This window comes from Neolamprologus brichardi, chromosome 20, assembly GCF_056152115.1.
Source record: "Neolamprologus brichardi isolate AB-2024 chromosome 20, ASM5615211v1, whole genome shotgun sequence".
Classification (NCBI taxonomy): domain Eukaryota; kingdom Metazoa; phylum Chordata; class Actinopteri; order Cichliformes; family Cichlidae; genus Neolamprologus; species Neolamprologus brichardi.
Genome location: NC_142123.1, coordinates 9,018,630 through 9,032,052, shown reverse-complemented (window position 1 = coordinate 9,032,052; position 13,423 = coordinate 9,018,630). Strand labels below are relative to the sequence as shown.

General features: G+C 40.5%; 1 protein-coding gene across 4 annotated transcripts in view; it reads right to left on the bottom strand.

Moving 5' to 3' along the window:
* Positions 1-13,423, bottom strand: part of bsna (bassoon presynaptic cytomatrix protein a) — a 127,417-nt gene that overhangs the window by 34,078 nt on the left and 79,916 nt on the right. For all 4 annotated transcript variants that reach the window (XM_006785378.3, XM_006785380.3, XM_006785379.3 and 1 more), the window contains exons 3-4: positions 9,695-10,159; positions 254-5,626 (exon numbers count right to left, since the gene is read on the bottom strand). In XM_006785378.3, coding sequence (XP_006785441.3) covers positions 254-5,626; positions 9,695-10,159 — 5,838 coding nt within the window. The remainder of the gene's footprint in view (positions 1-253; positions 5,627-9,694; positions 10,160-13,423) is intronic.

Here is a 13,423-nt window from a genome sequence, read left to right as displayed (position 1 = left end):
TGAAAGACAATATACTGTATAAAAAATTAGCTGTTTTTAATGTGTCTTGTTAAGTAGGCACAATACTGAAACACTGAATAAAAGCATTTTAAATGGGATTAAAAAAAGATAACTCAACCAAATACACCACAAATAACACCACCACAAAACTAAACCAAAAAACCAATATCCAATCCAAACACAATAACCACACAACATCAAACAAGACATTAAGGATCAAACCCTGCATTCCACCTCCTGCTTCTCCCTCTACCTGTTCCTTGATGTTCTGCAGCTCCTGTAACTCTCTCTGCACCAGCATCTGCTCCTTCTCTCTGTGCAACTTCAGCTCTAACCTTTCCCTTTCCAGCTCTTCTTGCAGGCGCAATTGCCTGAGTTTCTCCAGCTCCACCCGCTCTCTCTCCATCTGCAGAAGCTGCTCCTGCTGGCGGTGCAGTCTCTCTGCCTCAGTTTCACCCTCTTTGTGTATGGCACCTGGTGGAGGGAAGGGAGGAAGACCACCTGGAATTGGTAAGCCAGCAGTAGGGGCAGACAGGACTGCTGGAGGTTGGGTGTAACCATGTGTTTGTGCAGGACCTGAAAGTGGGTAAGCATGTGCAGCAGGGGCAGGCTGTTGTGGCTGCTGAACAGTTGTTACTTGTTTCTGTTGTTGGCTACTCAGGTGTGCCTGGGACAGGTTTATTGGCTGCTGCTGCTGATCAGCTGGTATGACAACTGTTCCTTGCACCGAGGTGACCTCTGCTGATGAAGAGGACACTGTCGCACCTTTGCCAAGGTAAACTGGTTCATCCTGGACCACTGAGCTAGTTGTCATGGGAGCACCCACTAGGGCCCCTGCAGTTGCTGAGGTTGTTGTGGCAGCAGCACTTATGTCGGTGGCTGATGTTGTTTGGAGAAGGCCTGGTGCTGGATAACGGACTGCAGCTTGTCCAGATAAGGGCATTCTGGGGCTCATTGGTAGCCTGCTAAGACTAGATAGGGGCACTGGTGTCATGTTGGCAGAGAGGTATGGCCTGTAGACTCCTCTTATTAGTGGTCGAAGAACAGAGGCAGGCTGGGTTGTGATGGGAAGTGTAGAAGCAATGGGAGTCTGAATAGTTGAGTAGATCATCCCATCTGAGGATCTAATAGCAGCGGGGTACATGGCTCTTAGACTTGCCTGCCTGGCATTGATAAGATTAGTTAGTGCTTGACTGTGAGAGATTGGCTTCCCATCTAATCCAAAGAGAAGGTTTTGCCTAATGCCAAGACCAGCTGCAAGTCTGGAGGCCATGGGCCCAGTACCTCTGCTCAAACTGCCAAACTGCATCAAGTCTGGGTTGCTTCCATAGCGATCCATGGAATTAAGTGCTGCACACATTCGGCTAATCTCCCTTGCAGTTGTGGCACTATACTGAGCCAAGTTAGCTTCTTGGAAGTTAGCAATGTCACGCGCAGAATAGCCATAATCTGAACTTATGTTGGACAAGGAATTGTATCTTCTGATAGGCAGTGTTTGTGCTGCAATGTCTCCTCCATGCCGTAAATCTGTATAGGAACCATACTGCATCCCCACATATCCTCCATAGCCCTGTTTCATAGCAGTTAAATCCATGGCAAGTTCTCCTGAACCTTGGAGATGTGGTTCCAGTTTAGAATGGTAAGACTGTAACCCAGCTTCAGCAAGGTTTGTATCAGACATTGAAGGCTGGAGCCTACCAGGAAAAGGTAACGTGTAGGCCTTACGCCCATCCATTGGATACTCATGGTACCTTCCAGGTTGTCTTTCTTGGTCAGACTCATAGGTGAGAGGTGGGGCAGATGGAGGCCTTATGCCTTCTTTCTCAGGAGCACCAACACAGGTTCCACCAAATGGAAGTCGATAAACAACATCACAGCAAGTTGATTGGTTGTCAGGCTTAATTTGGCCTCCTGTCAGATCTACAGCATCCTGTCCTTCTTCTACCTTGACGAGCTGAGTCACAGCCCTGGCTGGGTCTGGCCCCCCATCCATTTGTACAACCATACTATGTGGCGATTTACCCCCTGATATCAAACCAGGAGGACTGGGCTTTCCCTTGAGTTCAACTGGACCAGCGCCATACAGTTCAGGGTTAATGATTGGTGATACAGCACTGACCACAGCTGAAGCAGTGGTTGTCTGACTGACGAGCAAATCTTTTTTCAGTAAAGGTGAGATTGGGCCAGTAAGGTTGTACCTGGCTAAAACAGATGCCTGTTGCTGCTGTTGTTGCATCTGATGGTGGTGTTGCAACTGTTGTTCCAGGAGCTCTTGTTGTTTCTGCAGCTTCTCTTGTTGTTTTTGAAGCTCTCTCTGTTGTATACTGAGGTCTTCCAGTTTGGCATCAATTTTTGGTATTGATGGGTCAGTTGGAGGTGAAACTGGTTTATTCTGGGAGAGACAAACTGCTGAACCCATGCCTTGTCCCAGATCCACTCGGTTTTGATGTGGATCACCATAAACTGTTGGTTGTTTTGGCTGGGTCATGAACATTGAAGCAGCTACAGTGACACTCACAGTGGTTGGTGTGGTGGTTTCCTGTGTGTTCAAGTTCATAATCAGTGGCTGTACAATCGTTGAATGTCTGCTACCCTCTGGCCCACCATGGTATTTTCTGCTTTCTGTGGCTAAGGAGGTGAGATCCATTCCTTGGTCAGTTATAATAATAGGAGCTGGTTTGGTAGCTGTTCTAAGGTCCACAACACTTCCACCATGAATCATATGGCCCTGCTCTACCCTCGAAGTCCCTGGGACTGTAGATATCCTACAGAGGGAGATATTATCCATTGAAACAGACCCTCTGGTGTATATGCTGGCTGTGGTGACCATGCTTGTTCCGACATTTACTTTCTCCACTCTTTGTGTACGATAAAAGCTCCGTGTAGGAGAGTGGTGGTAAGGTGGTGTGTCTGGAGGGCTGCCACATGGAGAGTAAGTATCAAATGTTGATTGGCGGCTAAATCGGGTGGGAGAAGACAGTGGGGAAGTTGCAGTATTGACTGTCGTTGGCCTAGCTGGGCTTGAAGGAGGGGAGTATGGGGCATCCTGAGAGGATTGCTGTCGATAGAGCCTAGGGGAAACTGATCGATGTGATGTTTGGGTTCCCTGAGCCATTACTGGTGAAGTAGGACCAGAGCCTGCTGACTCCATTCGCAATGCTGAACTGAAAGTCTGTGTAGAGAACTCAGCTGTAGCTCTTCTTGAAGGAGAGCGAGTGGGACTCTGCGGTGGTGGTGGCGATGGCGAAAGAGGAGGACTGGTGCTTCTGTAATAAGTAGTATACTTGGGAGAACGGGGCTCAATAATTCTCTCGATAGAAGATGTTGAGCTGTCTCGCACTTGGATCCCCCTGGTCTCCCCTACCCTTCTGGTAATGACTTCTCTTTGACTGTAGGCTTGGGTAATCTCTGCAATCTTACTGCATACGCTTGAGACTGTAGCTGAAGATGCAGATGTACTACCCATATGCCTGCGACCTATTTCAGACTGAGTGGACGTAACAGTATGGCTTGAACCAGTCTGAGAAATAGTTACTGCATCTCTAGCATAAACACCATATGCTGCAATAGTGGTTGCTGCCACTGTTGGAGTTATTCCATTCTTTCCTGCTTGGGTTTTGAGTCTATCTTTGTGTCCATCCTTTGCAGAATAGTGCTGTGTTACTCTGACATCAGGGATTCGCCCTGCAGTCTCAGCAAAGGACACAGGAGCTGAGATCTGGGTGGGACTGGTACCTGGTGTAAGGAGAGCATTACTTTGCTCTAGTAGCTTAGCAAAGGCTGAGCCTGTATCTAAGAGCTGTTTATCTGGGTAAGAGCTCTCAATTTCAATCTCTACTTGCTCATCTGTGGCCTGTTGCATCTTGGTAATGTTCTGAGATGTTTGTCTAATCTCCTCATAAATATCAGTTTCTGTCTCTGCTGCCTCATTGTCATATCCTGTTTGATCTTGCTCATATTCATACTCATCATCATAACTTTGCCCATTAATGTCCTCCTCATAGTACTGCCCATGTCTTCCATGTTGCTGTTGTTGCTGTTGTTGTTTCTGCTGCTTTTGAAGCATTTCTGCCTTTCTCATCATCTCCTCATAGACCTCCTCAGCACTCTTCAGAGGTTTGGAAGTTGAAGATGGTGCTGTGGTGGTGGTTGCAGTTGTTTTCTCTATCGGGGAATAGAGTGACATGAAGGTTGGCAGATTATACTCACTTCCTGACTTGTAAAGTTTGGACTCATATCCCTCTGCCTCTGAGTCAAGACTTTGAGGCGAATATTCAGAAGCAGAGGAACGATGAAGCTCTTCCATTTCTGCTGCTTGTCTTAGCTCTTCTGTTGGAGACGCATCCTCAATAGGTGACAGATTGCTAGGTGGGGTCTTGGATCTTTCTCTGCGCCTCTGAGCCCTCAGCTCCTCTTTATCTCTCTTGGTCTTTCTTGCTGTACTTCTAATTCTCTGCTGTTCCACTTCTCTCATCTTTTCCTGTTCTCTCAGAAGTTCCTCTTCCTCTCTGAGTTCATCCTCTTCTGAAGAATCTTCAATGGTAGGAAGGAGAGGGCCATGAGAGCGGTGGCGTGCTTTCCTCTGCTGCTTAGCCTCCTCCAGTCTTTGCCTCCTACTGGGGCTACTGTCACTATCTTCCTCCATTGATGAGATGGACGTAGGAGATTGTCCAGAGCCATATGAGGATGAAGTGGGTGGCAGAGTAGAGGAGTAGTCACCACGAGAACGTTCCTCAGGAGATCCTGTCAGACTCTCCATCTCTAGCTCTGGTTCCCGATCAAGGCTTAAGTCGTTTTCATTGCTCAGCTCGATGTCTCGACTGTAGCTATTGGTGTTATTGAGTTCAATTGTTTTGAAGCGCCTCAGACCTCCTTGCGATGCCATCACATCTTCCTCACCCTCTTCTAGTGAGCCTTTATAGACATCAGTAGAGCTCTTAGTCTCCTCCTCAAAACTACTGGAATGGTGCTGAAGGCGTCTCTTTTCTTTCCCTGAGTCAGAGATTATGTGCTTATGGTGGCTTTTCTTGGGTTTCTGGTAGCCATATCCTTCGTCTTCCTCATCTTCATCTTCCTCCATCTCTTCCTCCTCCTCCTCATTGTCTTCATCAGCACTCATCTCCATTATTTGTCTCCTCATGAATTCCTCATCGGTCATCTCTGTGGGCTCAGCTTCCTTTTCTTTCTTTTTCTTCTCCTTCTTCTCCTCTTTCCCTTCCTTTCGCTTACCCTCCCAGTCTCCCCCATCTTCTTCTTCCTCAAGTATATCTTCCAGCTCCTCATCAGAGTCATATGCATCTGGCGGGATTGACAGAGAACGTGGGCGTTGCTTCCCTCTGTCATCCAAATCTCTGTCTCTGTGCTTCCTCCCCCTTCTGTCTGCCTTCTCTTCAGAGAAGCTCTTCTCTAGTAATGGCCTCATGGAGCTTTCCAGCTTGGTGATTTCAGAGGGACTTGGTGGGGAGCCCCGGCTGCTGATTCCCCTTTCACTCAGCTTCATCTCTTCTTCCTGGATTAGACCTGTGATTTCACTGTGGGAGCTGGAGATACCATCAGATGAGTAACCAGTGTCACTGAGACTCTGAGGGCTGCGTGACAAGTCGTGGGTGCTGTTGTTTTTTGTATCCTACAGAGAAAAGAAAAAAGAAAAACAAATGGATTAGACTTGGGGGAGCTAAGGTTTTTAGTTTTAATGATAATTTATATAAATTTTACAATGAGTTGAAACTGGTCAATAATACCAATCTACATAAAAATGAAGCCCACTTAAAATCACTTTCTGATTTTAGATGCAAAATTCATACTTTTTTAAAATTATTAACACAAATAAATAAGAGTTTTAAAAATGGTATTTCTTATTTAGAAATTTGCAGTAATATATAATAGTCCTATTTGTATGATAGCCATAATATAGTATGGTTTCAGTTTATATTAAAAATATCATTATGATGCTTGAACCTGTACGCCAAAACTGCAGTTTTCATTGTCTTGTAAATAAAACAAACAAAAAAAAAAAATATAAAAAATAAAAATGAAAATTGATGAAACTGATTTCATATCAACTGGATTTCATTCACATGATCACTAAATCACCATGAAGACATTTTATGTTTTTCCATTAAACTTAGTTTTAAGCCAGTGGGCTGAAATGGAATGCTTTAGTTTAAATCAGTCTAAAAGAGATTTATTTATTACTACATGCTACTCATGTCTTATAATTTAAGAGAATTTAACATAGGAAAATGTAAGAAAGTTTTGAGATTCTTCTCACGCTACACAATGCCTATCAGAATTATTCAGAATCAGAATACTTTCTTCATCCAAGGTTGGAAATATAAATAGAAAAGAGAACATGTACTGAAAACAAGTAAAAACAAATAAAAAGAGATTCAATGGTAAAATAAATATTCCAACATTTAACAATACTATGTACAATATAAACAAGATATTACAACAAAAATATGAATTTTAAAGCTCGATGGCCACAAGTAGAAATGGTTTCCTGTGGCATTCTGTGATGCACAAACAGGATAACACTGAATGTTAATGGTTAACATGAAGTCATAAAAAGCAGTCATTACATATTTAGAAACTTTACATATAACACAAATAGGTTTGCGCGTACTCATTTTGAATCTAAAGAATAAACAAACAAACAAAAATATATTACTATCAGGTTCACTAGCATTAGCTAACACGTAGCTAACATGTCTAACACTAAATCCTAAATAAAAACAACTTAAATACAACTTAATTTAAATATTTAAATATGTAATAAAAATTGAGAATTGAGTCAAAACACTTGGATTTTACTCTACATCTTTGAATCTGATCTGATTTATTCATTTGTCTCAAGACAAATAACATTATTATGCAGTAATCTTATTGTGACTTATAATTGTTAGGTATGTTGAGCCATTGATGGAAAGAGGTTAGATAAACTATGTTTTTCATGTTTTTTCCTTTTGATAATGAGCTCAAAGTAAGATTGTATAGCTGACTTTAATATCTGAACAAATGAAAACTCATTCATCAATGGCTCTTAATAACAGTCATTTATTTATTTATTTAGTCATTTAAAGGAACTAACCTGGTAAATGATTGGGGAGATGGAGAAAAGGATGGAAAACTGGTAAAAATCATGAAAAGCTCTTAAGGTGGTTATAATGCATCTGTACTTTGAGCTCTGTATAATTTAATTACTTAGCAGCTCTTCAGATGACAAAAGTCCAGCACTACCTTAAAAATGACCACAAGAGTGCTACATGAACTAAGGGCTTGGAGATTTTACAGATTCATGACATGCCAATTTTTAGAAGAATTGGAACAGCAAGAAAAAGGTTCTTCCTGCTGTCTTTGTTTTTCAATCTCTGTCTCTCCCCAAGGCAATCCAATGCCTTGCTGCCACTTGCAGCCTCAGCATACTGTGAAATGGGAATCAATGACATACTTTCCAAATCAATATGGACGTCCAACACTTGAGGAAAATGGAACCAATTTAGCTTAGAATTACCTATTATTACAGCTATGCAACAGTTATTTTGCCATGTAAAGTAACCATATCTGCAAACAAAGTGATTATCATGTCAGTGTTGCAAGTAAATGTATATGTATAAGCACTAGTCTGAATAGAAATATATAGGGACATTTTGTACAAGAACTGAAAACATTAAATAAGCTTTGCATAGGCAGCACAAAAGCCATATTAACCGAGCAAGAGATACAGTACAAAAAATATGACACATCACGGGCACTAGTCACTTTTAGTGACAATATCATCTTAATAGAGTGTGGGAAAATGAGACAAGGCAAGTATCTCATCCCTCTGTAAATAAGTGCAGAGTCAAAACTGATGTATTTTAGTTTTCACTACAACAACAATAACATAATAATAATAATAATGAACTTTCCCATTTTAGAAATGATCAAATATGACTGCAAATAAAATATATATCATAAATCAGAAGGCTCATTACAAAGCTTTAGCATTTTGACTGAAAGAACAAAACAACCATAAGTTGTATTTATGGATCAGAGACCAAATTTAAAAAATGCTTTCTTTTGAATATTTAAAAACAAGATGTAGCAAAGGATCCAAATTAATAGTGGTAAAATAAGAAGTTTGATTCTAGAGCACAGATTTACTTATCTTCTTTGTATGCCAGTAAATAAATGAAAATAGCAAGAACTGTCTTAAAAATAAGGTCCCCCCCCCCCCCCCCCCCCCCCCTTTGATTTAGTCTTATATTAATCTTTACAAGAAACATGGTGAGAAGAAAAGAAAAAATCTGTTAACAAATCTCACAAATACATAATAAAAGCAATGATCTATGTATCATGCATTGCCTAAATATGCTTTGTAATTTACTTACTGAAACTCAGAAAAAAACATTATATAATGTTTACATTGGAAAAAATAAGTATTGAATGTGTCAACATTTTTCTCAGGAAAAACATTTCTAATGGGGCTATTGACATGAAATTTTCACCAGATGTAGGCAGCAATCCAGGTAATCCGCACATACAACGAAATCAAAACAAAGAAGTATTTAAATCAAGTTATGTGTAATAAAGTGGAATTATGGAGGGAATAAGTATTGAATACATAAAGAAAAGAAGCATCAGGTGGCTGCATGGAGGCTGGAAGGGAAGACAATTAACAACTTCTCAAGTCAGTCTGAAGCATACATGTGGTGTAAAACGCAAACACACACACCCACACACACTGAGTTTGTATCCAGAAAGGCTAAAAGTAATCCCAACCCTGATCCTTCTCCCATGACTATGTGAATATAGAGAATCAGCTTATAGAAATTATTAGTTGTTTAGCTGCATTCATGAACAATAGCAATGCAACAAGCATAAAAGCATGGATGTGAGTGACACAGCTGTGCAAGATGCTGTAGGCCATCTACAGTAAAGCGACATAGTCTCTAGTTAATGTGAAAAACCTAGCAGTTTTTCTGTGTGAAGGACAAGGTAAAAGGAACTTTGGCCTTTGGTAAACTCTAGCTTTAGTGCCACAAAAATGAGCAGCATGGAGAAATCCTCTGCTACAGCTCTGCAGGTCTGAACCAGAGCGCGAGTTTGATTTAAAAAAACAAAAACATAAATGTGAAGCTGGACCATACCTCAAAAGTCAGTTTTTACTTATATGCAACCCAGATCTCTTTTTTTACATTGTTGATTACATGTAAACTGAGTTCAATTTTTATAAATATAGTGTCAAATCAGAGCCAAAAGTAGCCTAATGCCCTGTGGAAGTTGCTATTTCTCAGTTTTGCTTGGGGTAAAATAAATAAATGGTCATAACTCAAATGCAGGTCTGCTTTTATTCACTGCAACCTCAGTCTGAACAGTCAAATCAAAATTCATCACTTCCATGGCCTGAGTGTCTTGCTAAGTCTATCCTGGCATGTCTCTTCATAATGGCGATACATCCTGAAATTTTGGAGGAAATCAGTTTCAGTGTAGACAGACATGCCTCAAAACCCTCCTGGCTCTAACTCTGTATCCACATATTTCTGTACAACTGCACGATGACCTTTGCCTTTTCTTTGTGTCTTTTTGCATAGTTCACATTTGAATGTGATATTGGACACATTTAAAAAACTCAAAAATCATTTGTGTTCACTTTTTGGTCATTTTCCTTAGTTTGGCACATAAATTGGTGACATGCAAAAATCAGACTTACATCATAGTGCCTGGACTTCTTAATGTCCTTGATCGGTGTGATCTGCTCTCCTTTCTTCTGGGAGGGCTTGGTCTCTTTGGAAGTTTGGTTCTCGGGCTCAGTCTTGAGCTTTTCCTCTGATGGTTTTGGCTGTTTCTCGATCTCAGTGGTTGTTACTGGTGTCGTGGATGGTGCTGTAGTCTTGGTCTCAGTTGGCTGTTTGGCAGCTGCGGGTGCAAACGGGCTGCTAACGACACTTCCCGCCTGTGGCTTCTGGCTCTGTGTTTGGGGCTGGCCTGGCTTGGACCCTTGCTGGGTGGTAGGTTTGTGGAGGGGACTTTGCTGACTGATTGGTGTCTGGTGTCGAGGCGAGCCCGTGGGTTGGTGCTTGGGAGACGGATGAGGAACAGGAAGTGGAGGCTCATCAAGACCTTCTCCAGACATCAGCCGCTGCGTCTGGCAGTTGAGACATAACCACTCTTTTTTCTGAAACAGAGAGAAGACAAAAAGACAAACATGTAATTTGTTTTGTGTGTAATTGTGATACAACCTTAGCCTTACTGCACCAAAGATCGCTTTATGTGGATTAACTAATATTGTTTCACATTCATAACCTGGTTAATATTCTTAACTTTCAACTCAGCATTCACTTAAATAGAAAACTACAGCAACAGCCTCACACACACATACACTCACGTACTGTGTACACTGAAAATCTTATTTCCAGACAGAGCTGTCAGAGGTGTAGCAGGCTAAGCTGAGCTGATGCACGTTTCTAAAAGGCCAAGTCGCTCTAACAGCTACTCCCTGTTTCATCAGATCAACTCTACTCTATTTCACACACTGTGAGCCTGAGTGGCAAAAAATGAAAGACTTTAGTGCACAACAGTGTACTTAATCTAGCTTGTAATTTGGTCTTCTTCATTCTGACAAAGCCAAACTAGTAGCATACAAATATATTAAAAAAATTCACAATATCATAAACATTACTCCAGAGACGCAACATATTATTAGAAACCCATCATCTTTCCAGATAATATGACAAAGAGGTATTTACAAATTTGCTTGCTGCAACAGTTTTTCATTTATCCACCTGGTGAATATTAGTTTGTTATTCCCTTCTTCTTAGTAAAGTAAAGTACAATAGTGCAAATGTCGGTATTGTAAGTAAATACAAAAACTGTTTTGTCAATGCCAATACAGATGCTGATAGTATAAAGGCAGCTTAAATAGGAGAGAGCAGTGTGCCATGATTTATGAGACAAATTATCATCAATTTGTAAATGCTGAACACATTTTAATGACCACTAAATCACTATGATTTTTAATTTCACATTAATTATTTAAAAAACAAAACACCTTTCATCTTATTCTGTGTTTTAAAACTGGAGTTTTTGGAGACCCGAAATGTAAATGTACCTGTCTAAAGCACTTTGGGTCAACTTCTGTTGTTTAAATGCAGTGTTGGGGAGTAAAGGAATACATGTACCGCCGTTACGTATTTAAAATACAAAATATGAGTAACTGTATTCCATTACAGTTACCGTTTAAAAAGGTGGTATTCTGAATACAGTTACTTTGCTGAAATAAAGGGATTGCACGGCGGTCTTTTCCTGTTTCATATGTTAGGCTATGCTCTCTCCATTTTTGGTAATTCCGTGCCGGTGAAAACCCAAACAAAACACGCATTAAGAGGCTGAAATGCCTGTGTCTCAATCTCACGTCTCATAATGATGTGAAGAAATATATATTTTTTAATTATTTAATATGAAGGCAATAGGCAGAGTGTTACAGGAATAACTCTAAAGAATGTAGCCTCATGGGCAGTGTAGTCCGTGCTGCAGGGAGAATGGACTGCCATACCCGTTATGTGTCTGTGTGAGTCTATCAACTGCAAAGGATTTTATCTGCTTCTTTAGCTTCTACATAAATAAAATGTGCTCATGTAGCACTTTTTATAGACAGAAGAATCACAAAGTGTCAGGGGCTGGGTCTGTGACGTTTTGAGGCTATTTTTGATTTTTGATTTTCTTATGTTAAGTTTGTGATGATAGGTTCTTGTGTTATTAATAGTTAGGATTTAGTTAAGTTTTATTCTGGTTTTTGTTTCATCTTTGTCTCCTTGTTTATGTGTCATGTTTCCTGTCCAGTCTGTCACGTGTTTCATGTCTGTGTTGTGTCCACGTTGTCAAGCTCGTGTGTCATGTCTACATCTCTCCATGTTTCCTGTTTTATTGTGAAGAGTCCAGTGTCTAGAGTCTAGAGTCTAGTTAAGTCTCCTTCTGTTCTTTGTTGGGTCGCCTGTTTATCTTCATGTCATGTCTCGTCAGTCCACAGAGTTTTTGCTACTACTCAGGTTCAGGTTCATGTTCATGTTCAGACTTTTTTCACATTTATGTTTGCATGTTCCTCTTCAGTTCCATGTTCATGCCTTATGTCTTTGTTTTCATAGTTTAGTTTTCCCAGTTTAGGTTTTAGTTTAGTTCTTGCCCCTATTCGCCTTGCCTTGTTTTGTGTTCACATTTTTTCAGTCAAATAAACGACTAGCTTTTTTTTAAACCTTAGTTTGTTTCTCCCGTGTCTGCTTTTGTGTCTGTTCCATAAATACACCGGCGTGCTTCATAGTGTAACAGAAGAAACAAACGTATGACATCAGATCAATATGAAACACAATAGAATGCAACATACAACACAAAGAAGTAGCGCTAAGAGGTGTTGTAGTGTTGCTAACTGCTCCAATTAGCTAGTTGCTAATGGTGAATTCTATCCCATGAGCATTCAGAGGGTTTTTTCTTAGAGTTCAAGATAAAATTAACAGTCATCAGTGGCAAGAAATGATGAGAGTGACTAAAAACAATAAATCAACTACCTGTACAACACATAAATGAGGTGTAACACATTATAAAGTGTTTTGTCCTATGCTAACACTGACTAATAGAGTTAGCAGCACAGCAATACTACAGGAGTGAGGTCTAAGGCATAAAACTGAGAAGAGGGTTAGTTTTACATTTACAGTTGCATTTCAGCATAATATATAATACTTATGCATTATGTATTTTTGATGATCTCTCCAGTATCTAGCTCACCACCCACCAACGCCACCAGCACCTTCTGTTTCTGTCCATGACAGCTAATGGAGTTTGGGGCTGAAGAGCAGCTGTGTTACTCATGTAATGAATAATTGACAGAAGCAGTTGTTCCTCTTCAACACTTATCTACCATCTCTATTCTTATTCACCTCCATCGAGTCCTTTCTCTTTCTCTACACCAAACTCACCAAATCTCTTTCTACAGAAACTCCATTCTCTGGCTCATTCTGCCTTTAGCTCTCTCCCACTCTCAAGCCTCCTGCATTTGCTCCATCCCCTGTCTTTTTCTGAATCCTTTTGGGAGTTTATCTGCGATTAGATGTCACACAAAAGACTCCATCTCCCTTAGATTTCACAGTGACAGTGCTGCTTTGGGCCGAGCAGTGAGCACTATAATTGGCACAGGATTCACAACATTAATAAATATAGTAATATAAGCTGATCCGACAGTTTTGAAAATGCTAGCCTCCAGTTATCATGACCAGCTAATTACAGTAAGGAAAACAATTAAATGGTAGAGGAACTAGAAGCTGAACAGACAACAGGTTACATCCAAGTGTTTGTTTTTCTTTTTTCTTTTTAATCATTTATCTTTTGCCATTTGTCACAGAAAAACTCACATTTCAACATTTCATTTGAAATGACTGAATAATGCAGCTTA